Source organism: Mauremys reevesii, unplaced genomic scaffold (genome assembly GCF_016161935.1).
Source record: "Mauremys reevesii isolate NIE-2019 unplaced genomic scaffold, ASM1616193v1 Contig53, whole genome shotgun sequence".
NCBI classification, from domain to species: Eukaryota; Metazoa; Chordata; order Testudines; family Geoemydidae; genus Mauremys; species Mauremys reevesii.
Genome location: NW_024100866.1, coordinates 355,200 through 382,992, shown reverse-complemented (window position 1 = coordinate 382,992; position 27,793 = coordinate 355,200). Strand labels below are relative to the sequence as shown.

General features: G+C 48.0%; 1 protein-coding gene across 1 annotated transcript in view; it reads right to left on the bottom strand.

Annotated features, from left to right (window-relative positions):
- The window catches only part of LOC120394383 (deleted in malignant brain tumors 1 protein-like), a gene marked incomplete at its 3' end in the record, with an annotated part of 99,292 nt that overhangs the window by 35,371 nt on the left and 36,128 nt on the right, over nucleotides 1-27,793 (bottom strand). Inside the window, exons 9-10 of the mRNA XM_039518615.1 lie at nucleotides 6,231-6,545; nucleotides 3,797-3,870 (exon numbers count right to left, since the gene is read on the bottom strand). Coding sequence (XP_039374549.1) covers nucleotides 3,797-3,870; nucleotides 6,231-6,545 — 389 coding nt within the window. The remainder of the gene's footprint in view (nucleotides 1-3,796; nucleotides 3,871-6,230; nucleotides 6,546-27,793) is intronic.

The window sequence follows — 27,793 nt, the reverse complement described above, 5'->3', positions numbered from 1 at the left end:
CCTCCTCCACCCTCCTGCGTGAGTACAACACACCCAGCTTCTCTGCCAGTGTAGAGCCCCCAAGCGCCCCCACACCCGCTCCTCTGCCTGAACCCTCTTTACTAGATCCCCATCCCTTTCCAGGTAGAAGGTTTGAGGGTTAGTCCCTATGCCTTCCATGTGCATTTGGAGCACTAAAGATGGGATTTTGGGAGGTGGGGAGGGCGAGATTTATACTAAAGTGAAATAAAAATAGGAGAAACAGTTTGATCACCACTGCAAGTGTAAACGAGGATTGCTATGGTGAACGAGGTGATCATGTTTGTGGGGGAGAGCCCAGGGCTGGGGTGGGGGGCAGCCAAATTTTTTTTTGCTTGGGGGTGGCAAAAATCCTAGAGCCAGCCCTGCTGCAGAGCAGGCAAACTCCTGGCTGGATCAGCGATTCGTCCCAGATAAGCCTCCACCCCCTAGCCATGGGTCCCACAGCTGGGCTGAGACCCTCCATGACACTGACCCACATTCAGAAAACAAACTGTAAAATAGGAGCCATTCCAAAGGAAAGGAAAGGCCTGGCACTGGAGCATCTGCACACAAAAAAATGAAAACATTTAACAGTCACAGAGGAGGGTCCTCAGTGGCCAGTGCCCTGCAAACACTGACCCTATTCCCCAGTCAGAAACAACCCCACACTTGTTACATTGTACAACCCCTTTGCCCCCTCTCACAACCCCTTCACCCGCACTCACAGGGTTCCAGCTAACACTGTCCTTTCACCATCATTAAACACACAGACTGCTTCCATCTCCCACCTCACTGCTGCAATCCCCATGGCAAGAAGATTTCTGTGCTCTGCCACTGACACACTCTACAGAACACAGCACTGAAATGAGGTATATGGGATCCCCAGGGTAGTCAGGCACCTCTTCCCTTTCATCACATGGTGGGGCTTAGTCCCAGACCTCCTCATATCACAGTCAGCTCTGCCAAAGTGCTCCCACTCATGCCTCCACCATTCAGTACAGCTACACCTAACACAGTGACTGCAGCTGGAGCACATGCAAATAATTCCCAGTGCCAGTGGCTAGTTCCAGCTCCAGGGGGCAGAGTTAAGGCTGACTTGGCATTTACCATAACTGTCTATTGCCTGGTTTTCAGCGGTTTGAGTTTGGCCCAACTCGATGTCCTAGAAGGGCATGAGATACCTCTGGGCAACATGCACTCTGTGTAAATGAAGCTTTCTGTCAGTGAATTTTAACTTAACTCCACAGTCTCTGACATGCGGAGCTGTCTGTGCACAGGCAGTAAGGAGAGTCTGGCCTTCATTGCAGTGAATGAACAACGGCCTCCTGTTTTGGGTGGGACTCGTAGAGCACCAGTGACAATTAATAGGGCACCAGTGTGAGAAATGTTTAACTCTAGCAGTGAGTGCAGGGCTATGTGCACACAGAGGGCTCAGGTCTCCATAGCGCTGTGTGTAGGCAGCTGCACTGGTGTAAAGTGGGCCTTTACCATCACCACTAGTGCACTGCATCCATTTGCCACCTCTGAGGTGACGGTTGGCTGAATGAAGTCATTGTAACTGCAACTAGACCCGCTGGCTCGGTGAGACAAGAGGCAGGCTCCAAAAGAGAATTTGGACAGTGGCTCAGCAAGAAAGGGAGTGGTCAGCAAAATCTATATTGTACATAATCTCCAGTGCAAGCCTGGGCAAATTTGGTGTAAGTGGGTGTTGTACGTGCAAAGCTGGTGAACAGGGGCCCTACTCAATCACAGCATTTAACAAGGCCATGCTCTGTGCTGGCCTCTCTGCTGTTCTCCCCTGGGGCATGTCCATTTTCATGCTCCCCTCCTGGTACTGCCCTGTAGGTACAAGATTGCTGCTTGGCATGTAGACTGTGGGAACTGTGATGTGTTTGCTTTGCTGCAATATGGATAATTGGCCTTAATCGGCAGGAGGAGGACAATGGACCGAGCAGTGACAGGAGTCTAGGATAAGAACTGGCCTTTGGAGAGACATGGGAGCTCATATGGGACTGAGAGTCAAAGAGAGAGAGAAAGAGAGAAGAAACCAAGATGGGTCCACAGCAGCATGGCTCATGGTAGCCCTTCTGTGACCCAATATGGAGAGGGGTTACAGTTGGGGATTGCTGGAGGGGATATTTGGGGAATGCTGGAGGGGTGTGTACATACTGTTAGGGAGTATTTGGGGGATGCTGGAGGGGTGTGTGCGTACTGGGAGGGAGTCTTTGGGGGATGCTGAAGGGATGTGTATGTATTGGGAGGGAGTATTTGGGGGATGCTGGAGGGATGTGTATGTACTGGGAGGGAGTATTTGGGGGATGCTGGAGGGATGTGTGTGTACTGGGAGGGAGTATTTGGGGGATGCCAGAGAGGGTACCTGCAGCCTCACTCTCGAGGTGGGGTCAGTGTCACATTTCCTGCCAGCTGGTGCATGCCTGGTCAGCAGAGCCAGCCCATCAGTCAAGGTCTCCCTGCAGGCTTCTCCCCCTTCCCTGGGCTGGGAGCTGGGGCCTGGCCCTCTCACGACTCCTGACTGGGTTCTGAGGCCCCGTGGTGGGGCTGGCGGCCAGGCCAACAGGTGCTTGGTGGCTCCGCTTACTTGGTGGGCCAGGCTGGGGTGGGGCTAGCAGGACACGGCAGATGCGAATGCCCTGGGGAGGGACCAATCAGGGTGTGGAGATGGCTCTTTCTGAGCTGCAACATCTGGAAAAATCCTGGACATTTTCTCTTATTTGGAAAATCTGCCCAGACAGAGATCAGCAAACAAAAAAAGAGTTTATGTCCAGGAAAACCAGACATATGATAACCCTAACCGTAGGACTTCCTGATGCTGTGTTCCAGTTGACTAATAAACCCTGCTGTGTTTTGAAAAGGCTGCCTGGAGTCACTGCAGATACTTGCTGAGGTGCATTGGTCCCTGATGAGTATAAGTCTCAGAGCAGGGGTCTATCTCTGTTGGACTCACTGCGCAGAGCTCACGGTGCGAAACAGAAGTGCTGGAGCACAGAGACTCTGTCTTGGAGGCCTTAAGGCCACATGATCTATCTTAAGGAAGGGAGTGACCGATTGGGTTCTGGCACACTGAAGGTGTCCTTCAAGGGACTGTTTAAAAGCTTGGGCATAGCACAGATCCTGTAGATCTGTGACACCTGACAAGGCCCAAGTTTGGTGCCAATATGTGATAAAGACTCAAAATGAAGGACACACACTGAGCAGTTATGCAGGAAACTTAAAGTGCTGAGGAATTTTTTCCTTTAGCGTAAATGGCTCTGTAACCTCAGGACAACGATTCTTTATTTCTGAGGTAAATAATTTTCAGTACTAAACGTGAAGGGACACAATTTATGTGGCTCATTGGTCACTTTGGTACCAAGATGAGTTACATCATCAAAACCAGGTAACTGGAGTGGGATGGCTGGAGGGAGGTCCACCGGAGCCGCCTGCCGCCCTCCTGGCGACCGGCAGAGCGCCCCCCGCAGCATGCCTCCCCAAGCACGCGCTTGTCGCGCTGAGGTCTGGAGCCGCCCCGTCTACCACGCAGGGAGGGGGGCCGGGCTGCACCATGTGACCGAGCAGGGCTGGGAAACCATGGCAGAAATCACACACACACACACACACACGCCTAGCAGGGAATGGGGGTGTGACTGCTAGGCTCCTGCTTTTGGCGCCTCCCATTATGCGAATGAGCTCCTCTCTGCAATTGTGCATTTCTGGTATAGAAACAGTAGCAATAAGGATGGTGCAGCTCAGTCAGTTACACCAGGGTCAGTTGAGAGACTGCAGCTGCAGGACTCACTTTACGTGGGAAACCCAGAATCAAGCCCAGAAAGAGACCCTCGGCCCCGGTAGCTCCTTGCACCAGTGCTGAACCTGGCACAGGGACTGAGAGGGGAGCCAATGTGTAACCCATACCTGCTGGGTGTGGTGCTCTGTCTCCCTTTAGTGGCACCTAGATATTGATAAGTTTGCTACAGTTTTAGTTAATAGGCTGGTAATTTTTTAGCTCATGCAGTAGAGACCCATAGCACTAAGCTTTAGAGGTACCAGGTTCAATCCTGCCCACTAACGACCAGGGTCTGTCAGTGTTACAAATGCACCTCCATGAACTGGGGGTTACTCCTGTTGAGGAGGCCCCCTGTACAGGTGTAAGACTCACCCCTGCTGCGCCTCCTGCTGGTGTCCTGGGAATTAGCTCATTTTCCAGCCTTGGAGCACCCTCTGCAGGCCAGTGTCCCACTGCTGCTTGGCCCCTGTCTCTCTCCCAGGACTCCAGTGCCCCATTAACTGGGATGCTGCCCCCTGGCAGTACACCCCTTAGTCTCAGGGTCTCCCCTCCCCAGGGAACCCCTATCCCCACCTTGTCTCGCTCATAGGCTACTGCCAGTCACCAGCTAGTCCCCGCTCCCTGGGGCAGACTGCAGTATAAGCCACTCATCACAGGTAAGGGGGTTTTGCATCTGCTGCCTTTCTGTACAACTAAGTACCTCCATGGGGCCTTGAACTAGGCTCTGCAGCCTGGGAGTTGCCAGCCTGGAGCTCCCCAGCCCCTTTGGCTGCTCCCCAGCCCTGCCTCACCAGGGCCGCCCAGAGGGGGGGGCAAGAGGGGCAATTTGCCCCAGGCCCCGTGTCCCGCAGGGGCCCCCACGAGTGTTTTCTGGGGCCCCTGCGGCTCCGGTTGAGCTCCCGCAGGCATGACTGCGGCAGGTCCACCGGAGCCCGGGACGAGTGGACCTGCCGCAGGCATGACTGCGGAGGGGGCGCTCGTCCCGCGGCTCGGCTGGACCTCCCGCAGGCATGACTGCGGCAGGTCAAGCGGAGCCAAATGCCGCCCCCCAGGTCTTCGGCGCGCTGGGGTCTAGAGCCGCCCCTGAGCGGGGGCCCCCCGCTGCCGAAGACCCCGGGCCCCCGGAATTCTCTGGGCGGCCCTTGCCTCACTCTAGGCACCCTGAGCTTCCTAGAAGCCAGCCCCCCCCCCCCCCCGACCAAAGCAGAGAGAGACTGACTGCTCCCTGGGCCACTGCCCTCTTATAAGGACCAGCTGCAGCCTGATTGGGGCATGGCCCAGCTGTGATTACTTCCCCAATCAGCCCAGGTATTCCCCTACCACAGCCCTCTCCCAGGGCTGTTTTAAGCCCTTCAGGGCAGGAGCAGGGTCACTGCCCCATTACACCCCCACTGTACCAGGTATAGTTCTGAGGGAAGGGGCGGGGCTTATGGTGACCATGGCCCCTTTGTGCTGACACAGCTGGGGCTGAGAGGGCACAGAGCTGGGGTGAACTCCCCCCCCCCCACACACAGTTTCTGGAGATCCTACAATGAGGATAGTGAGTGAGTGGCAGGGGGCGAGAGGGAGACACAGTGACTAGCAGAGAGGTGCAAACTGAGCTAATCAGAACAAAGAGGCATTATCACTGTTCAGCCAGCTGTAGTGATCCATGTTCCTACCCTAAGTATTACCTGTCAGGGGCTGTTTCTATCAGTGCATTAGTCACTCTGTGCAACCCCATGTGCCCAGGCATTTTTCTTGCACAAGCTTTGATGAAGCCAGGTTATGCAGACACATTTATTTCCCAAATGCAGAGTGCAGAGGGATCCAGGTGTATCACAGTGACATTGTGCTGGGGGGTAAATCTAGCCCACCCTGCATGGGAAGGCAGCCAGGTGGGCTGTGGAGCAAAGAGCTACGCACCCTGTGGCACTTTCCTGCCAGACCCTGCGGGGGGATTCAGGGAAGGAAGAAGCCGTGTGGCACAGTGAAGCCAGTTTTTGCCCCCTGCACCTGACCCAGCTGTTTTGGCCCCTCCCCCTTGCCATGGTCAGGCTCAGGGCTCCTCCCCTGCTGCCTCAGGGAACTCTGGGGAAAGCTCCACAGCACTCGCCCCCGACTCCTGTCCCAGCTCCAGCAGCCACAGGCAGGTCACAGCTGCTGCCGCTGCCCCAGGGAGACACTGAGCTGCTGCACACAGGCACCTACCAGCACAGACCTGCTAATGGGGTCACCCACCCCACAACAACTGCCCCAGCTGCCCCTGCTAGAGGCCCAGAGGATGGCACAGCCTGCTCATGCCCAGTCTGCCCAGGGGAGCTCAGGGAGAGACTGGTCAGCTCCACCTGACCCCAGTGCAGGGCACAGTCCAGTTCTGAGTCACCAGGAATGTCACAAACTTTGGGTTCAGTCCCTTCTCCCTCATGGGGAGTTTCCTACGGGGGCAGATTGGCCGAGTTCTTACCTGAGCAGATCACTCCAGTGTCATAAGAATGAGCGCACTGGCGTGCACCCCATCCATAATGACTGCAGTTCCAGAGAGCTGACTCGTCACCACCACAATTAACTCGATACAGCCAAGTCGGTCCAGATCCTTCTCCAAAATAAGCCCGATCTGGGGCACTGACAGCAGCTCCACATCCCAGCTGCTTACAGACAACTCCAGCATCTGCCATGTCCCAGCCAAACTGACACACTGTCCCCCACTGATCCTGGTGTTTAACCTCCACTCTCCCGGCACAGGGGCTGCCTCCATCCGCCAGCCTCAGCTCATCAGCACCTTCAAAGAGAGACACAGAGCAGGGTCAGAGCGAGCAGGGAGCCCCCTCCCCAGCGTTATCACAGCAGAGGCTGCGCCCGGCAGCAGGGGATCCGCGCCCAGAGTCAGGAGACTGGGACACGCCCAGAGCTGCCTCATGGCGCCACCTGATCCCATCTCAGGGCCTCACACTCGGGGCTGTCAGTGCTGCAGCTCTCGCCACTTTATCCCCACTCTGGTGATTTGGGGTGTTTTTACCTGTCTCGTGAGAACACGATGAAGGACACCAACTCACAGAGTTTCCCTTATTCCAAATGGCGCCATCTCCTGTCACTGTCACTGGGACTGAAGCCAGCGAGATTCCACCATCTCCCTACAGTATGTCCACATGTGGGAGTGAGGCCACCCTGAATAAAACTGGCTGCCACTTCCCACTGTTTTCAATGAGACTGAAGCCCACAGGGAACATGGCTTCCCCTGAATGGCTCAAGGGACTGGACAGGACCCACGGACTGTGATGGGAAGCAGAGACCCTGTGCAAGGAGGATGGGGAGAGTGAGGGGAGAAGGGCACTGTGGGGCAGGAGGCAGATTCAGAAGTTTTTAGGGGAATGGGGTGCAGGTGCTGTGTGGCAGAAAGGAGGAGTATAAAGTGGAGGGTGGAGGGTCTGGAGCAGGGGACCAGGGGAAGGGAGGGTTCTGAAAAGTTGGGTCAGGAGGAGGCGGGGGTCTGGAGTAGGGGAGGAGTGAGATCTGTGGAGGGGGCTGAGGGGGCTGGAGAAGGAAGCAGGAAGGAGGGAGGCAAGGAGTGTGGAGGGGCAGATAGGTGGGGGTCTGGAGCAGGGGACCAGGTGAAGGAAGGGGGCTAGAAAGTTGTGTCAGAAGACAGGGAGAGGAGGGGGTCTAGAGTTGGGAAACAGGGACAATTGGCTGAGGGGTCTGGAGAAGGAGGCAGGAAGGAGGGAGGTGAGGGGAATGGAGGGGCAGGGAGGAGGGGGTCTGGAGCAGAGGGGCATGAGGGAGTAGTGGGGTGAGGAATAACGACTGGAGTAGGGGGCAGGAGGGAGGGTGGAGAGGGGAGGAGGGGGTCTGGAACAGGAGGCTGGAGGGAGGCAAAGGAAGAGGAGGGGCCTCTAGATTGTGGGATGTTCTTCAGTCTGAAGCCTGGTCTACACTACGCGTTTAAACTGGTTTTAGGAGCATAAAACCGATTTAACGCCACAACCGTCCACACTAGGAGGCACCTTATATCGATTTTAATGGCTCTTTAAACCGGTTTCTGTACTCCTCCCTAATGAGAGGAGTAACGCTAGTATCGGTATTACCATATCGGATTAGGGTTAGTGTGGCCGCTGATCGACGGTATTGGCCTCCGGGCGGTATCCCACAGTGCACCAGTGACCGCTCTGGACAGCATTCTGAACTCGGATGCAGTGGCCAGGTAGACAGGAAAAGCCCCGCGAACTTTTGAATATTTCCTGTTTACCCAGCGTGGAGCTCTGGTCAGCATGGGTGGTGATGCAGTTAATCAGTGATCGCTGTAAGGGCAGGCAAATCTGTTCTATCAGCGCTCCGTTACAGAAGACGACATTCAAAATCATTTTTTAAATATCTCCAGACAGATGCCATAGCAGGGACTCAGCGCACTGCTGCGTGACAAGCCTAACGGAAAGCCAAAGAATCAAATGGACGCTCATGGACTGGAGGACTCAAGCTATCCCACAGTTCCTGCAGTCTCTGAAAAGCATTTGCATTCTTGGCTGAGCTCCAAATGCTTCTAGGGTCAAAAACAGTGTCCGCGGTGGGTCAGGGCATAGCTCGGCAATTTACGCACCCCCACTCCCCCCCCCAGAAGTGAAAGGGAAATCAATCCTCTCTTGACTCTTTTACATGTCACCCTATCTTTACTGAATGCTGCAGATAGACGCGATGGTGCAGCACTGAACACCAACATCCTTGCTCCCCCCACGCTATGGCTGACTGATGGTACAATATGACTGGTATCCGTCCTCGTCATCAGCCTATTGGCACATGGGGCAGTGCAAAAGGACTGGTAACCATGATGACCAGCATCTGTTAGGTTGATCAAGGGCGCCTGGTCCTAATTTTTCCTGGTAGATGGTGCAATATGGCTGATAACCATCGTCATCATAGAAACAGGGGGCTGAGCTCCATCAGCCCCCACCCTTCATGTGTAAAGAAAAGATTCAAGTGCCCCTGAACTAGCAGAGGGATGCTGGGCTCTTCTCCTACACACTCCTTACTGTCCTGTCTGGACTATTATAGCAGCTGGAGGCTGCCTTCCACTCATATCTCACTAACAAATCACTGTGTCTTATTCCTGCAATCTTTATTACTTCATCACACAAGTGGGGGGACAATGCTACGGTAGCCCAGGAAGGCTGAGGGAAGAACGGAGTCAACAGGTGGGGTTGTTGCAGGAGCACCCCCTGTGAATAGAATACAGCTCATAATTTCTGCAGGATCTGACACAGAGCAGCTGCGCTCTCTGATACAGTGGTTCTCTAGTACACTTGCCCATATTCTAGGCAGGACTGATTCTATTTTTAGATACCAAAAAGGAGGGATTGACTCAGGGAGTCATTCCCAATTTTGGCTTTTGCGCCCCTGGCTAAGAGCAGCCAGGGGCACTTATGACAGCAGCAAATGGAACAGTGCAAAAGGACTGGTAGCCACAATCATCTTATTACCAATTTATGGTATGGTAGATGGTACAATATGGCTGATAACCATCTCTGCTATCATGCAAAAGCAAAAGCATGCTGCTGTGTAGCGCTGCTGAATTGCCTCTGTGAGCGGCATCTAGTACACATACGGTGACAGTCACAAAAGGCAAAAAGGGCTCCATGATTGCCATGCTATGGCATCTTCCAGGGCAATCCAGGGAAAAAAGGCATGAAATGCTTGTCTGCCGTTGCTTTCCCAGCGGAAGGAGTGACTGACGACATTTACCCAGAACCACCCGCGACAATGATTTTTGCCGCATCAGGCACTGGGATCTCAACCCGGAAATTCAAAGGGGCGGGGGAGGCTGCGGGAACTATGGGATAGCTACGGCGTAGCTACCCACAGTGCAATGCTCCAGAAATCGACGCTAGCCTCGGACCGTGGACGCACACCACCGATTTAATGTGTTTAGTGTGGCCGCACACACTCGATTTTATAAAATCTGTTTTACAAAACCGGTTTATGCAAATTCGGAATAGTCCCGTAGTGTAGACGTACCCTGAGACAGAGAAGTTGCAGGGGTGGGGTGGAGTGGGGGAAGCCAGGGAAGTGTTACTATTTGCAAATGGCTAAACCAAACCCGTTGTGTTACGGTGACATTATAGCTGATGTGAATTGTTGATGTCAGTGTGAAGGTCTCCAGTATCTGTAATTCAACCCTGAACAGTAACAGAAGTTCTGGGTGTGAGTGGGAACCACGCTGCATGAATTAGCTCAGTGGCTATTTCCCAGCCACCCCTTCGTATGTCAGAGGAACTGAACCAGGAGGGGAGAGCGAAGGCAGTGCTGGGCAATGGACGGCAGTTCCCGTCTCAGGGGTGAAGGGAGGGAAGCGCAGTCTCCAGCTGAGCAGCCAGGGAGAGTCATACAATTTGGGTGCATTGAACGATGACTTTTCAGCCTGGGATTCTCACCCCCTCTCTGGCAGAGATGCAGAGGGGAGTTCAAAAGTCCAAAGACAGACTGAGTAACATGACTGGATGTTTTTGATAACCTTGTAATTTTTGTTCTGTGGCGCTTGGCATTACATCCTTGTGCTCTCTACCGGAGCTTCCTCTCCCCACCTGCCCCACACATTTCCCTCTTCCATTGTTCTCTCTTCCCACCTGCATCCCCTAGGCTCTTCACCCCTTTCTACCTGGCCTCTCTGCCCTGCATGTACAGGTTGCTCCTTCCCCAGATGAGCAGCAGACTCTGCCCCCACTCCCCACCATTGGCTTTTCTCCCAGTAGCAAGATCTGAGTTCAACCCCCTGCCCCCAGTTGTCTCTAGAGTTTTTTGTCTCTCTGGGGATGTGGAGAGGCAAAGCTGGCTGCTGGGAGAGAGGCAGGTCACAGGAACTGTGAGCATGGTTCACTGCCTGTCACACAGTCCTGGGATATTGGCTGGGAGAATTGGTCTACATGACAGGGTGTGAAGACACAGGATTGACCCTGAGACTGGGAGCAAGTACGGGCATCATTACAATGCCCATGAGTTACAGCTACATGCAGAGTTCCACTGTGACCCCTGGAACGGGCTGGCTCAGCAGTGAATGGCTGAGCAGGGGACACCGTGTTTATCGAGCCTCCATGGAGCTCAGAGAACAGCGCAGTTCACACCAGTATGTGCCCAGACCATCCTGCTCCTTTAATGCCAAGCAAATACAAAACACCACTTTCCTGCAATCCTCAGGGGCGTTTATTCAAGTATGACTCACTTCAGTGCAGTCCCACAGCCAACCCACGGGGCCTGGTCTGCACTAAGAAAAAAGGGGCTTTTTTTCAGTGGTGTTAACTCAGTGATGTTCACTCATGGCAGGACCCAAGGCTGTAACACTGCTCTAGCTAAGTGCACACACAGTTCTGTTTCCCTGCACACAGTAGAAACTAACAACAGCCGGCAATTTCCTTGCTCAGAAATCCCCCAGCCTGCCCCTCCAGAGAGCTCCAACTGGCTTAGTTTCTTTTCTGCTTCCAAGATCCCGGTCACGACTCCTTCTACTGGTGTCTCCCTCCAACAAACACAGTCTGATGCCAGTATCCTGGCCCCTGCATTGGCAACAATGGAAACCCCTGGCTTAGCTCTGCCCTGCCCAGGTGCCCAGTGCCTTTGGCAGTAGGATCCACTATCTGCAGCTGTTTTAACTACATAAAGGATCTTGATTCCTCCATCTGCTGAGCCTAAAAGAGACTTCACACTGCCATTGGCTTTCATGAGGTCTCTGATTGTCTTAGACTTACTCCCTGATGGCAGCCATCAGCACCTTTCAGCTATCAATCACATTCACATACTGCACCTATCATATACTGACTCCACTTCTGTGGCCCAACTTGGAATAATGAACCACTCAGCACTATGAACATTGGGGAAGTTCAGATCTGGGTCTGGGAGTGAAACCTGCAGCTTTGACCCACACCGATATTTTCTCATTTGTTTGCCTGGGCCCCACATCATCTTACAAATTTGTTTTCCCGCAAAATGTAAAGAGGTCAGTAATTGTGAAACACGATTTTCTGGCAAAGACTGACCTGGTCACTACTCAGGGCTCAGGTAGGATAATTGGGGCACTGAGGGAAAGGGAAAAGTAGCTGCTTGGTGATATCCCCTATATTGTAAACTCCCCCATGTCACTGTGTCTGTGTCATGTGAAGCAAACTCAAATTTCCAATAGAAAATAAAAAAATATCAAAGGGATGATGCACATTTCCTCATCAACCCAACAAAACTATGTTAAACTGAGCATGTGCTTGGCATCACTATATGACGCTATCCCACAAATAACTGGAGAGTATTTTATGCTCCCCCACGTCACTGTGTCTGCATCATGTGAAGCAGTCAAATTTCCCATAGAAAATAAGAAATATTCAGGGGATGATGCACATTTGCTCATAAATCCAACAAAAATACACTGAGCTGAACATGTGCTTGGCATCACTATATGACACCATCCCACAATCATGCAGTAATTTATCCCTCACGTGGTAGTAATTGTCCATCCCCTGCAATGTCAGTCTGATCACCAGGAGTCACCACACAATTCCCTGCTTTTCGGTCATGCACAGCTGTGTTATGGGCTCTAATCCCAGCACATTATATTCAAACTTCTTGGGAATCTGAAATATAAACTCCAAGTAACCTGCTAGATGGTTTGGTTTGCTCAGGATTTTCTGGGTACCAGCCCCCTAAGCACCGCACAGTTACTGAGCTGTCTGTGAAATATACATTAGGGCAGGTTTTTCTCTAAGACAATAATTTAGACTGACATTTCTGATTACAAACTTCAGAGTCAGTTTCTCAGGCTGGCGCAGCAGCACATCAGGTTCCCATGAACCAGCTACTGTGGAGCAGTTCACAGCCCTACCAGTCACATGGATCATTATGATGCTGCTAACACCAGCCCAACAGGTTCCAATCACTGTATTATTTGAATCATATCTGGGTCCCACATTCAATTTTCATCCTATTGCTAATCAGCTGTGGAGTCTTTGGGCCAGATTCACTCCCTAAAATGCACCCTGCTCCCATTGCTCAGTTTCCACTGCTAACCAGAGCTGTGGCAGAGATGGGCAGCCAGTGCAAACCCTGCAGCACAGCTATAACACGCACCCAGCAAGATGCGCTGCTCAGTGAGTCGCTGCTATTTGTACCAGCTTCATTCTCTGACTGGTTTTAAGGTGCAGCCCCACATTAGGGTCATTTGACTAGTGCAATCTCCAGGTAACAAAAGCCTCGATAACAGTGGCAAGGTCCAATTCCTAAAGGAAAAGTCACAACCTCCCAGCCAGGCACTAATGGCAAAAAACTGACTGTAAAAGTTATCACCCTAGTTCCAGTTAACCCAGTTCCCCTGGTGAAACACCGAAGAGACTTACCTGATATGTCCTGAATTGTGAGGAGAAGAAGCCACAGCACCAGAGTGGAGAGATGTCCCTTCATTGCCAGCCTGACTTGCTGTCCCTCCTCTCTCACTGCACTGGCTGCACCTAAGCACCTGCCAGGGCTCCTCTGTGTCTGACAAGTGATAACAAATCAGTGGAAGGGAAATATATAGATTCAGAGGCTGGCATCAGCTGCAGGAAGGAACCAATAGAAAACCCACCTGCCTTTTTAGTTATTATCAGTGGTTTTATCTGTGACTTTATGCAGCTAAAACATCCAATAAAACTCGAAAGCAACAAACATCACCATATATGAGTGATGAGCCCACTCCTGACATCAGGTTTACCACAGCCTCAGATCATTGGGTAACCCCCAATCTCCGGAGTTGGAAGGAAAAGTTCTGCACCAAGTGTATCCGTGCTGTTTCTCACCCTGATAGATTCTATATCATATTAAACATGAATTGGGAGACATTAGAGGCTGGCTATTTTATAAAGTAGGAAAGAAATCCCTTGTGCCAAAGGTGATCATTACAAGACCAATTCCTAGTATAGGACATGCCCAATTGTAGACAAGAACAACTCACTAGAACCAAGTTGTGTCACTCAGATCAGCTTTATAGAAGAAGAATTACTCAGCAGCATCTGAAATATTGACAGTTCTTTTACTAATCGACCTTGGGGCAGGGCCAACCGGGGGATGGAAGGGCAAAAGGAGCAGCTGCCCCGGGGTTTGCGATTTAAAATTTCAATCACTGGCAGAGCCCAGGGAGGCACAGGCCAGGCAGTGTGGATCGGCTGGCTGGGGGAGACTGACCCCAGCCCCGCCCCTTCTGCCCAAGTCCCCCGGAGCTGGGCCCCACTACCGGTAAGTGCTTAATGTTACTTTCACCGCGCCTTTGGATTTCCTGCCTAGACCATGATTCTTAGTAGTAGAGATAGAGCTTAGGGCTTCCTGAGTAGGCCATGACCCTCTCTTGCAGTAGCAGGATGTCCTGCACACACCATGCCCATCAGTGCTGTCAGTAAGGGAAGATTCCTTGAAAACAAGTTGACTTGATTCCTGGGACAGAGACAATAAAAGGAACAGGCACAAGGCTAGGGGCATATAGCACAGAACAATGACTGGCTGGCACCACACCTACCTCAGGCTCTTCCTAAAAATAACTGTTACACATAGTTGGATTAAGGGAAACGTCTTTAACTCGTTATCTCTCCATTTTCTCCCATGCTGCCCTTTCTGTATGGTGAAAACTCCCTAACTAAATCTGTGCAACCAACACCTGATCCTCCTTTGAATCTCTCTTTGAGGTTCTGCTCTGTGGTGATTCCGGAAAAACACTTGACAGTGAGTGACTAGCTTGGCAGGGGGAGTAGGTGTGGCTGTGTCTCTTCCTTTCCTTCCCTCTTATTTTTACCGAACTCCTCATCCCAATTCTGCCATTCCCCCTCACCCTGCCCTCCCACTATTTAAAGAAACAGCAATAGCAAAACAGGAAATTGCACCAAGTAGTATAAGGGCTCTACTATCAAACGTTAGCCACACTCTTCAACCCTTTATGCCCTGGCCATCCATCACAGGAACCCCACCTCTGGGGGTATTACTTCCGGAGTCAAGCCAGACTCATGACCGGAAGCAAGGTGTGTTATGTGACCCCACTCTAAGAACTCCTCCCACTGCCATCTACCAATCAGGATGGGTTTGCCTGCCATGGGACTGCACCGAGAGGTGATTTGACCAATTGGGTGAGTTCCAGGACAGTGTGATCCGTCTGGAACTGGGTCATGTGATGCCTCTAACAATTCCTCCCACTGCCCTCTACCGATCAGGAGGGGTTTCAGCCACTGGGAACCACCCATGAGAGGAGATTTGGCCAATTGGGGGCAGTCTGGGGCAAGTGACCTGTCCAGATGTGGGTTGTGTGACCCCTCTTAGAACTCCTCCCAGCACCCTCTACCAATCAGGAAGGGGTTTCAGCTGCTGGGGACCATCCCAAGATGATATTTGACCAATCTGGGGAGCTCTAGGGCGGGGTGACCCATCCAGAAGTGGTTCATGTGACCACTCTAAGAACTCCCTCCACTGTCCTCTACCAATCGGGATGGGTTTCAGCCACAGAGGACTTATCCGAGAACAGAATTGACCAAAATAGGGCAGGTTCTGGGGCAGGATGAACTGCCCAGAAGAGGATTGTGTGACGCCTCTAAGAACTCTTCCCATCACCATCTGCCAATAAGAGCAAAGCACCAGCATACCAGAAGTCTCAGTGCCGGGCAGAAGAGGCCGTCTCTTACCAAGAATGCGTGTTTTAGAAATCGTGGCAATGCTGAAAGGAAACATGGATTCCTTCACCATCCCTGTGAAAACTTTAAACTTTGTTTTATCCGTGAGGGCCTTTGACCATCCACGAAGAAAGCACTGCATCAGCAACAGTTCCAAGGAGGAGGAGGGAGCGGCTGATGGGAGCCCTTTGGCCCAGCCATTGATGGATACGCCGGAACCTGACCCTGAAACCCAACTCAAAAAAAATTAGTGCAAGGAGTGACCTTAATAAATGCTGTGAAATTCAGTGGAGACCCTGAAAGTGTTTTAAAGAAAATGACCAAACCAGAAGATGCCTGCTTTCAGTTTTATATTGGCCATCTGGTCTGCGCAAAAAGTTAAGAAACCTGCTTAAGAAAAAAACTATTTGTAAGAAATCTAAAAGGATTAAGTTACAGAATGGTGAGGGGACAAACATGTGATATAAAACTTGGTAGCAATAAAAAAAATCTATTGAACAGGGCTTTGTGACTATCTGTATTTCTGTTAGAAGGTCTCTGTGGCCCTTAAGGGAGCTAAAAGTTATGATGGAGCATCTTGGTTTGTTTTCAAGAAGCTGTATGTCTTTTAAATAAAAAAAAATAGTTTGTGAGAACCTAGCTCTTGTGTCTTTGTGCTAAAGAGACACATTTACAGCAAAAAGCTGAAATGTATAAGCTAGGCATGGCACAATATCTAAACGAATATTTTGCCTCAGTCTTTAATAAGGATAATGAAGGGCTTAGGAATAGTGACAGAGTGACTGATGGGAATGAAGGTACGGGGTTGGAAATTACAGTATCCGAGGTAGAAGCCAAACTTGAACAGCTTAACGGTAGTAAATCAGGCGGCCCGGATAATCTTCATCCTAGAATATTAAAGGAATTGGCGAGTCAAATTGCAAGCCCGTTAGCGATAATTTTTAATGAATCTCTGAACTCGGGGGGTGTACCGTTTGACTGGAGATTAGCTAATATAGTTCCTATTTTCAAGAAGGGGAAAAAACGTGACCCGGATAACTACAGGCCTGTTAGTTTAACATCTGTAGTATGCAAAGTCATGGAAAAAATATTAAAGGAGAGAGTAGTTACGGACCTTGAGGTCAATGGCAATTGGGACAAATTACAACATGGTTTTACGAAAGGTAGATCGTGCCAAACCAACCTGAACTCCTTCTTTGAGAAAGTAACAGATTTTTTAGACAAGGGAAATGCGGTGGATCTAATATATCTTGATTTCAGTAAGGCATTTGATACGGTACCGCATGAAGAATTACTGGTTAAATTGGAAAAGATGGGGATTGAAATGAAAATCTAGAGGTGGATAAGGAACTGGTTAAAGGGGAGACTGCAGCGGGTCGTATTGAAAGGTGATCTGTCGGGTTGGAGGGAGGTTACCAGTGGAGTTCCTCAGGGTTCGGTTTTGGGTCCGATCTTATTCAATCTATTTATCACTGACCTCAGAACCAAAAGTAGGAGTGGGCTGATAAAGTTTGCGGATGACACGAAGTTGGGAGGTATTGCCAATTCGGAGAAGGATTGGGATATCCTCCAGGGAGATTTGGATGACCTTGTAAACTGGAGTATTAGTAATAGGATGAAATTCAATAGTGAGAAGTGTAAGGTTATGCATTTAGGGATGACTAACAGGAATTTTGGTTATAAGCTGGGGACGCACCAGTTGGAAGTAACGGAAGAGGAGAAGGACCTTGGAGTCCTGGTTGATCGCAGGATGACTATGAGTCGGCAATGTGATGTGGCCTTTAAAAAAGCTAATGCGGTTTTGGGATGCATTAGGCGAGGTATTTCTAGTAGAGATAAGGAGGTGCTAGTCCCGTTATACAAGGCGTTGGTGAGACCTCATTTGGAGTACTGTGTGCAGTTTTGGTCTCCCATGTTTAAGAAGGATGAATTCAAACTGGAACGGGTACAAAGAAGGGCCACTAGAATGATCTGAGGAATGGAAAGCCTGTCATATGAAAAGAGACTTGAGGAGCTCGGTTTGTTTTCCTTAACCAAAAGAAGGTTGAGAGGAGATATGATTGTTCTCTTTAAATATATCAGAGGGATAAATACCAGGGAGGGAGAGGAATTATTTCAGCTCAGTACTAATGTGGACACGAGAACAAATGGATATAAGTTGGCAGTCGGGAAGTTTAGGCTTGAAATTAGACGAAGGTTTCTAACCATCAGGGGAGTGAAATTCTGGAACAGCCTACTGAGGGAAACAGTGGGGGCGAAGGACCTCTCTGGCTTTAAGATTAAGCTTGATAAGTTTATGGAGGGAATGGTTTGATAGGATAACACTATTTTGTCAATAGGTCAATAATGTGCTGCCACTGGTAATTAGTACCGAGAGTCAATGTTGGGATATTGAAAGTCTTTTTCCTGAGTGTCTGGCTAGAGAGTCTTGCCCGCATGCTTGGGGTTCAGCTGATCGCCATATTTGGGGTCGGGAAGGAATTTTCCTCCAGGGTAGATTGGCGGTGGCCCTGGAGGTTTTTCGCCTTCCTCCGCAGCATGGAGCAGGGGTCGCTTGCTGGAGGATTCTCTGCTACTTGAAGTCTTTAAACCAGGATTTGGGGACTTCAACAGCTGAGTCAAGGGAGAGAATTATTTCAGGAGTGGGTGGGTCAGCTTTTGTGGCCTGCATCTTGCGGGAGGTCAGACTAGATGATCATAATGGTCCCTTCTGATCTTAAGTTCTATGATTCTATGATTCTATGTATGTTCTAGAATCTTGTGGTTCAAATGTGTTTGAGTACAATAGAGATGACCCACTGTGTTGAACTGAATGGTTTTTACCATGCCCCCACTGAATAGCCAGGGTGACTGATTACCCACTCTTGTTGCCATCAGGGTTATTTGTATTAGTGATCAGTAATTAAATTTGACAGGTGTATACCCACAGTAAGGGAGGTGGGTGAGGATGGTGAGCTTTGATTATATAAAATGAAATAAAACCTCAGAAGTTCGCAAACGCTATTGGACAGTTTAAATATAACCCAGGAGTTGGTAGAACTCTATTGGACAGTTTAAATATGACCCCAGGAGTTTGTAGAATGCTATGGGTCACTCTTTCTAGCAACTCAGAGTCATTAAAATAATATATTTACAAAAATAAACAAGGGTCTAACCCAAAACTAAAATATGTTTCAAGGGTTCACAAACCTCCACCATACTTTAGAACAAGCGTGTGCTCTAAAGACGATCAAACATTTAAAAGCTATACATATTTGTAGGGTGCTTATCATGGTTGTGATGCACCCATTTTATTTCAAAAACAACCCACAAACATTAAGCATGAAAGACACATGTTAAAAAAAAAACAAGCCCCAAGATTTTCATTGATATCTGCAAAGGGCCCCCACTTGGGAATGGGGTACAGTAATATTAAGGATTGTCATGTATGGTGATTTACTGTTTTTTCATGGAAACAGAAAAATGTATTTTAACTAAAAAAAACCCAAACAAACAAAAATTGCCAGAAGCAGCCCAGTTGTGCAGACAACTTATTTCCCCTACCCCAGATCACAAAAGGGAATGTTAGGGGTGGGGTGCCTGAAGTCATAAGAATGGCCAATGCCAGGAGCCCCAGAGGGAGTGAACCTAACAAGTAATGATCAAGTGATCAAGTGATCTCTCTCGTGCCATCCTTCTTCACCCTCTGACAAACAGAGGCTAAATAATTGTGTTTATTTACTAACATTTCAAGTTCTTCCTGCTTATTCCCCATACTTCTCGCATTCGTATACAGACATCTAAGATACCAATTTGATTCCCCACCCCCAGTTCTGTCGTCTCTCCCTTATTTCTACTATAATTGCTCATGGTCCCTCCAGATTCTGATCCTTCTCCTAAGTCTCCATGTTTTTGACATACCTGTGGGATTTGGTCATCTGCCCCCTTTGAACCTGGTTTAAAGCTCTCCTCACTAGGTTAGCCAATCTGTAGCCAAATACGCTCTTCCCCTTCCTCCATAGGTGGACCCCATCTCTGTTTAGCAGTCCTTCCTGGAACAGCATCCCATGGTCAAGGAAGTTGAAGCCCTACTGGCGATACCATCCTCGCAGCCAGGCATTCACCTCCAGGATGCAGCTATCTCTGCCGAGGCCTCTATCCTTGACCGGAAGGATCGAAGTAGGGGGAAGGGATAGCTCAGTGGTTTGAGCATTAGCCTGCTAAACCCAGGGTTGTGAGTTCAATCTTTGAGGGGGCCATTTAGGGATCTGGAGCAAAATCAGTACTTGGTCCTGCTAGTGGAGGCAGGGGGCTGGACTTGATGACCTTTCAATGTCCCTTCCAGTTCTAGGAGATAGAACATAAGAAAGGCTGTACCGGGTCAGACCAAAGGTCCATCTAGCCCAGTATCTGTCTACCGACAGTGGCCAATGCCAGGTGCCCCTGAGGGAGTGAACCTAACAGGCAATGATCAAGTGATCTCTCTCCTGCCATCCATCTCCATCCTCTGACGAACAGAGGCTAGGGACACCATTCTTACCCATCCTGGTTAATAGCCATTTATGGACTTAGCCACCATGAATTTATCCAGTCCCCTTTTAAACATTGTTATAGACCTAGCCTTCACAACCTCCTCAGGTAAGGAGTTCCACAAGTTGACTGTGCGCTGCGTGAAGAAGAACTTCCTTTTATTTGTTTTAAACCTGCTGCCTATTAATTTCATTTGGTGACCCCTAGTTCTTGTATTATGAGAATAAGTAAATAACTTTTCCTTATCCACTTTCTCAACATCACTCATGATTTTATATACCTCTATCATGTCCCCCCTTAGTCTCCTCTTTTCCAAACTGAAGAGTCCTAGCCTTTTTAATCTTTCCTCATATGGGACCCTCTCTAAACCCCTAATCATTTTAGTTGCTCTTTTCTGAACCTTTTCTAGTGCTAGAATATCTTTTTTGAGGTGAGGAGACCACATCTGTACACAGTATTCGAGATGTGGGCGTACCATGGATTTATATAAGGGCACTAATATATTCTCAGTCTTATTCTCTATCCCCTTTTTAATTATTCCTAACATCCTGTTTGCTTTTTTGACCACCTCTGCACACTGCGTGGACATCTTCAGAGAACTATCCACGATAACTCCAAGATCTTTTTCCTGACTCGTTGTAGCTAAATTAGCCCCCATCATGTTGTATGTATAGTTGGGGTTATTTTTTCCAATGTGCATTACTTTACATTTATCCACATTAAATTTCATTTGCCATTTTGTTGCCCAATCACTTAGTTTTGTGAGATCTTTTTGAAGTTCTTCACAATCTGCTTTGGTCTTAACTATCTTGAGTAGTTTAGTGTCATCTGCAAACTTTGCCACCTCACTGTTTACCCCTTTCTCCAGATCATTTATGAATAAATTGAATAGGATTGGTCCTAGGACTGACCCTTGGGGAACTAGTTACCCCTCTCCATTCTGAGAATTTACCATTAATTCCTACCCTTTGTTCCCTGTCCTTTAACCAGTTCTCAATCCATGAAAGGACCTTCCCTTTTATCCCATGACAGCTTAATTTACGTAAGAGCCTTTGGTGAGGGACCTTGTCAAAGGCTTTCTGGAAATCTAAGTACACTATGTCTACCGGATCCCCCTTGTCCACATGTTTGTTGACCTCTTCAAAGAACTCTAATAGATTAGTAAGACACGATTTCCCTTTACAGAAACCATGTTGACTATTGCTCAAGAGTTTATGTTTTTCTATGTGTCTGACAATTTTATTCTTTACTATTGTTTCAACTAATTTGCCCGGTACCGACGTTAGACTTACCGGTCTGTAATTGCCAGGATCACCCCTAGAGCCCTTTTTAAATATTGGCGTTACATTAGCTAACTTCCAGTCATTGGGTACCGAAGCCGATTTAAAGGACAGGTTACAAACCTTGGTTAATAGTTCCGCAACTTCACATTTGAGTTCTTTCAGAACTCTTGGGTGAATGCCATCTGGTCCTGGTGACTTGTTAATGTTGAGTTTATCAATTAATTCCAAAACCTCCTCTAGTGACACTTCAATCTGTGACAGTTCCTCAGATTTGTCACCTACAAAAGCCAGCTCAGGTTTGGGAATCTCCTTAACATCCTCAGCCATGAAGACTGAAGCAAAGAATCCATTTAGTTTCTCCGCAATGACTTTATCATCTTTAAGCGCTCCTTTTGTATTTTCATCGTCAAGGGGCCCCACTGGTTGTTTAGCAGGCTTCCTGCTTCTGATGTACTTAAAAAACATTTTGTTATTACCTTTGGAGTTTTTGGCTAGCCGTTCTTCAAACTCCTCTTTGGCTTTTCTTATTACACTCTTGCACTTAAGTTGGCAGTGTTTGTGCTCCTTTCTATTTGCCTCACTGGGATTTGACTTCCACTTTTTAAAGGAAGTCTTTTTATCTCTCACTGCTTCTTTTACATGGTTGTTAAGCCACGGTGGCTCTTTTTTAGTTCTTTTACTGTTTTTCTTAATTTGGGGTATACATTGAAGTTGGGCCTCTATTATGGTGTCTCCTATAATATATTATAGGATATCTCCATAAATCCCATGGACGCTCTAGTTCCAGAGCACCCAAGGAGTCAGCGCCTACACATGCAAGGAGAGGAGCGGCATCTTGTCACCAATTTGCCCACATGCTACACTGAAAACTCCAAGGCACAGCCATGATGCAGGTTGATCTGGGCCACAGATGCTTGACCCTAGCAGAAAAGGAATGGTAGTAGCACAATAATATATGGTTTTATTGTGGAGCACCCGGACAAGCCCTCCCCTCTTGTCCATTGTGGACCTCAACCCACAAGGAATCAGGAAATAAGTGAGCCTAGGCAGCATGGGGGGCTGGCCTGGGCATCACCAGGTCACTGTGCTCAGGAACTACCCCCAGCTCTCAAGAGAAACTTGATCCAGCACATGTAATTCCTCCCCCCACTTCCAAGTATGAATAGTTACATGCCATGGATGGAGCCAAGCTGCTTGCCTTCCAGTGGGCGCTGATCAATTCCAAGGCTACTGATAACACTAGGAAGGCCCAGCTCTCAGGGTGGGTGGAAAGGTCTGGCTTGCAACAAAACACTTCCATATGAAAAAGCCATATTGCAAGCTAGAGCCCCAGTTCCTTTGACACTTCCAGATTTGTCAGCAAATCAACCCCATCACCTTCAAATTGCAGCTCCCTCGATCACTTAACTTACATCCCATTTTCCATGTATCCCTCCTGAAGACTTACACAGAGGACCCCTTTGCCAATCAGTCTCAACAGCCGCCCCTGCAGGTCTAGGTCCAAAGGCATGAGGAATATACATAGTCCATGCTATCCTCAGCTCTAAACTGCATAGGGGGTGACTGTACTACCTAATAGATTGGGAGGACTACAGTGCTGAAAAATGCTCCTAGGAACCCACTTCCCATGTCCATTCCCCTGACCTAGTAAAAAGGTCTCATCAAGAACACAGAGCTACTATAAGGTAGGTGCATAACTGGTTGGAAAATCCTTCCCAGAGAGTAATTATCAGTGGTTCACAGTCATGCTGGAAGGGCATAATGAGTGGGATCCTGCAGGGTTCTGTTCTGTTCAATATCTTCATCAATGATTTAGATAATGGCATAGAGAGTACACTTATAAGGTTTGTGGATGATACCAAGATGGGGTGCAAGTGCTTTGGAGGATAGGATTAAAATTCAAAATGATCTGGACAAACTGGAGAAATTGAAGTAAATAGGATGAAATTAAATAAGGACAAATGAAAAGTGCTCCACTTAGGAGGGAACAATCAGTTGCACACATACAAAATGGGAAATGACTGCTTAGGAAGGAGTTCTGTGGAGAGGTATCTGGGGGTCATAGTGGATCACAAGCCAAGTATGAGTCAACAGTGTAATGCTGTTGGAAAAAAAGCAAGCATCATTCTGGGATGTATTAGCACGAGTATTATAAGCAAGACATGGGAAGTAATTCTTCCACTCTACTCCGTGCTAATTAGGCAACTGGAGTATTGTGTCCAGTTCTGGGCACCACATTTCAGGAAAGATTTGGACAAATTGGAGAAAGTCCAGACAAGAGCAACAAAAAATGATTAAAGGTCTAGAAAACATGATATATGAAGGAAGATTGAAAAAATTGGGTCTGTTTAGTCTGGAGAAGAGAGGACAGAGAGGGGACATGATAACAGTTTTCAAGTACACAAAGGGCTGTTACAGGGAGGAGGGAGAAACATTGTTCTTCTTAACCTCTGAGGACAGGAGAAGGAGCAATGGGCTTAAATTGCAGCAAGGGCTGTTCAGGTTGAACATTAGGAAAAACCTCCTAACTGTCAGAGTGGTTAAACGCTGGAATAAATTGTCAAGGGAGGTTGTGGAAGCTCCATCATGGGGATTTTTAAGAGCAGGTTGGTCAAACATCTGTCAGAGATGGTCTAGATAATACTTAGTCCTGCTTTGAGTGCAGGGGACTGGACTACATTACCTCTTGAGGTCCCTTCCAGATTCTATGATACATTCAAGGATGGAGCAATAATAGGAGATGGCGTTGGTTCAGGAACCCACTGAACTTCTTATGGTTCCCATCAAAATGTTCAGGTAGTGGTACTGCAGCACCCTGTTCAGAGGCAGAAGCCCAACCTGACCCTGGAGCATGGAATTGTCTTCCAGGGACCATGGTAGCTGCTCACGGAGTGTCTGATTTTCTGCTAGGAGCTGCTGCACCACTTGGGACCACACCAGGTGGTTTTTGATTTGGAGGAAGCTCCACAGTTTCAAAACCAATACGCTCTGGTCCAGCCAGCCAGCAGCATGTGGCAGGGTCAACATCTTCTGGCCTGCTTGGCTGAGCTGGACTAAGCTGTGTAGAACCTAGAGCAGGCCACGTGGAAAACAAAGGGTTAAATGCCAAGCACGTGTCTATAAACCATCAGGTAGCTTCTGGTGCATAAAGGGTGAGTGGGAACTAAGTAAGTAGAAGGGCAGGAAAATACAGGGAATTGTAGGGAATGCCATTGGAGGACTATCTCAAAATGAGGTGTGTGAGGGTGGGTAAGGTAAAGGCTTAACGCAAACTATGCCCCACACCATCACAGACTAAATGCTCCTCTAAACACATTTAAGAGCTGTCAAGGTTCCTTCCCCACTCTGAACTCTAGGGTACAGATGTGGGGACCTGCATGAGAACCTTTAAGCTTAACTACCACCTTAGATCTGGTTTTGCTGCCGCCACCCAAATTATTTATGAATCATTTGGGAAACTCTGTCTACCTCCCTGCCAGAATATCTCCTTCCCAAGTACTATAACCCTTCCCTGGGTAGCCTTAAGCAACTTCTCTACCAAGTTCCTGGCGAACACCGATCCAAACCCTTGGATCTTAAAACAGGGAGAAATTAACCATTCCCCTCCTTTCCCCCAACCAATTCCTGGTGAGTCCGGATCCAACCCCCTTGGATCTTAAAACAAGGAAAAATCAATCAGGTTTTTAAAAAGAAGGCTTTTAATTAAAGGAAGAAAGGTACAAACCATCTCTGTAAAATCAGGATGGAAAATAACTTTACAGGGTAATCAGATTTAAAGAGCCCAGGGGAACCCCCTCTAGCCTTAGGTTCAAAGTTACAGCAAACAGAGGTAAATCCCCTAGCAAAAGGAACATTTACAAGTTGAGAAAACAAAGATAAACCTAACAGGGCTTGCCTGGCTGTTACTTACAAGTTTGAAATATGAGAGACTGGTTCAGAAAGATTTGGAGAGCATGGATTGATGTCTGGTCCCTCTTACTCCCAAGAGCAAACAACCCCCAAAACTAAGCACAGAAACAAAAGCCTTCCCCCACCAAGATTTGAAAGTACCTTGTCCCCTTATTGGTCCTTTGGGTCAGGTGTCAGCCAGGTTACCTGAGCTTCTTAACCCTTTACAGGTAAAAGGATTTTGGTGTCTCTGGCCAGGAGGGATTTTATAGTATTGTACACAGGAGGGCTGTTACCCTTCCCTTTATAATTATGACAAGAGCTTTCAGTGAATGCAGGAGGGGTGGGAAAAACAAAAGGCAAGCCTGCAATATAGACATACTCTTAGGCCTTGCAAAACTGAACGTAGCAATGCCTAAATACCTCTATCAACCTGGCCTAAGGGCAAATCATTCTCCCTTGTTGGTTTACAACTGTTCATGTGTTTTCTGAACCATTCCATTGAAAGGGCATCAATCTAACTATTTACATAATCTATGTTGCTTCACCAAGCTGGGTATGCAATAGATCTTGCTGAACATTTATCAACCCAAAAATGTGGTGAGTTTTGCTCACCTGCACCAGTTCATAAAAATGTCTTAGGTATTCTCAGCCAAAGGCATGTTTGCAAACTGCGCTGTTCGCTATTTGTGGTGTGTGATTGGTCCCAAAATGTTGGGTCTGCTCCTCTACTGGATGAGAGAAACTTCTAGAAGAAGAAGAAAAACACATAGTGCACTCTGATTAATAAGGCCCCAATAATCAGAGCCATCCTTAAGCATACACAACATATGTGGCTGTGTAGGGCACCAGAAAATGTAGGGCACCCCTGGGTCTTAGTATCCACCCTTCATCCCCTTGCTATCCCTGTTCTGACCCTTCCTGCAGGCATCCAGAGCTAGCTGCTGCAGCCTGGTGAGTCTTCCTTCAGAGGGGATCTAGTAACTTAAAAGTGAAAATGCCTTCCAGCCTGCTAGATCTATTAGCAAAACATTGAAAATGTTAAAGAGCCATTCAAATGGTAATGAAGCCATTTAACAGGCATTTGCCAACCCCCAGGTATATACTGTCAGTTTCTGAATTTACTGAAAAAAACAGTTCTGCATGACTGTAATATTTACTCAGAACATGTCAGTCTACAGGGCCTTAGTTTAAAATTTGCTTTAAAATTATTTCATTAGTGAGTTGGTGAAGATTATAAAATCACATCTCTAAAAAATCCTTGCATAGATTTTTAGATGCAAAATCTTTAGCCTTAAATGCTTGCATCTTCAGACATAGAGTTTTTAAAATAAATCCTTCAAAAGACCACCCTTATCTAAAATACACATTTTAATTGTAATGACTATAGGGGAAAAAAAACTTGCTTCCAAAGTCTTCCTGTCCTTTCTGTCCATCCTTTTCTCCCTTCACCCTCCTGTTGAAGAGAGCCCTTAAAGGGACAATACCCCTTTCCATCCAGATAGGGAAATTCGTTTGTCCAGCTTTCTTTACTTCTGACTATTTGACGAACTAGTTTTAAGAGAACTCTGCAGCAAAATCACCTTAGTAAGATATAAAATCTTTTATTATGCCTAAAATCTTTGGAAACATATTTTTTAAAGTTGGTGAAATTCCATAAACATGTCTATTGTTATGGAGATCACACAAAGTAAATTAGTGTTCCTTTTTTCTAAAAAGAAATGAACATTGTTATGAACAAACTAAACCTCTGTGACTGATTAATTTAAAATAATCTCTTTGTTTCAGTGAGTTAAATATGTGGTAATCTGGAATGATTACTTTATAAAGACTAAGAGTACATTTAAAATATAATATCAGCTTAGATATACAAATTAAGAAAATGTAAAACAGAAGAGCTGCATAATTTATTCTATAATATTTATTGTTGTATTCAGCAGGACAGCTGACTTGCCCTTACTACAAAGTTTGTGCAATAAATCTCTGACAAACTTCAGGGTATATCAAAAAAGCCAGGACTGACATTTTTTATTCTCAAGTTTAGTGCCTTTAATCAGGTACCTTCTGCATGTCCAGGCTTCACTTCCTGGCATTCAGTGGAAAACATGCTCCATTTTCATTAGAAAGAAATTGCAGAAGAGTGGTTTTTTCAAATGTCATTTGCTTCATTTGGGTTTTTCAGGGATTTCACTGGAAGGAGGTGATCAGGGACGGGGAGGGAAGAGAGGTGAGAGACAGAGGGAAGAGGGCGAGGCCCAGGGCAGAGCAGGGGTGGAGTATTGGCAGGGCCACAGGAGGTGGACTGGAGAGCTAGCCTCCACAAGCTGCAGCTTCACCCACCATCCATGACAGCAGGTAAGAACAGGTCGGCTCCCACACACCTAGCACGCGCTGCAGTCTCCTTAGGCAGGGGCCGTATTCACAGAGTGGAATGCATCGATGCCGCACATTCTGCATGAAGACAAGGGTACGGGCGTCTCTGCGGGGAACTGTGATCCTCCACTGCCGTGAAGTGGGCTGGGCGGCTTGGTATCCTTTGCTGCCTCATCCCTTCCCCCCCCACGGGATTTTCAGCCCTGGTTACCGTTGGGCATAGGGGCACCAGTTTAATAATACTGCATAGGGCCCCATAAATCCCAAGGATGACCCTGCCAATAATGCATTTCCAGGACAAATTCCTGATATTCATGAGATTGGAA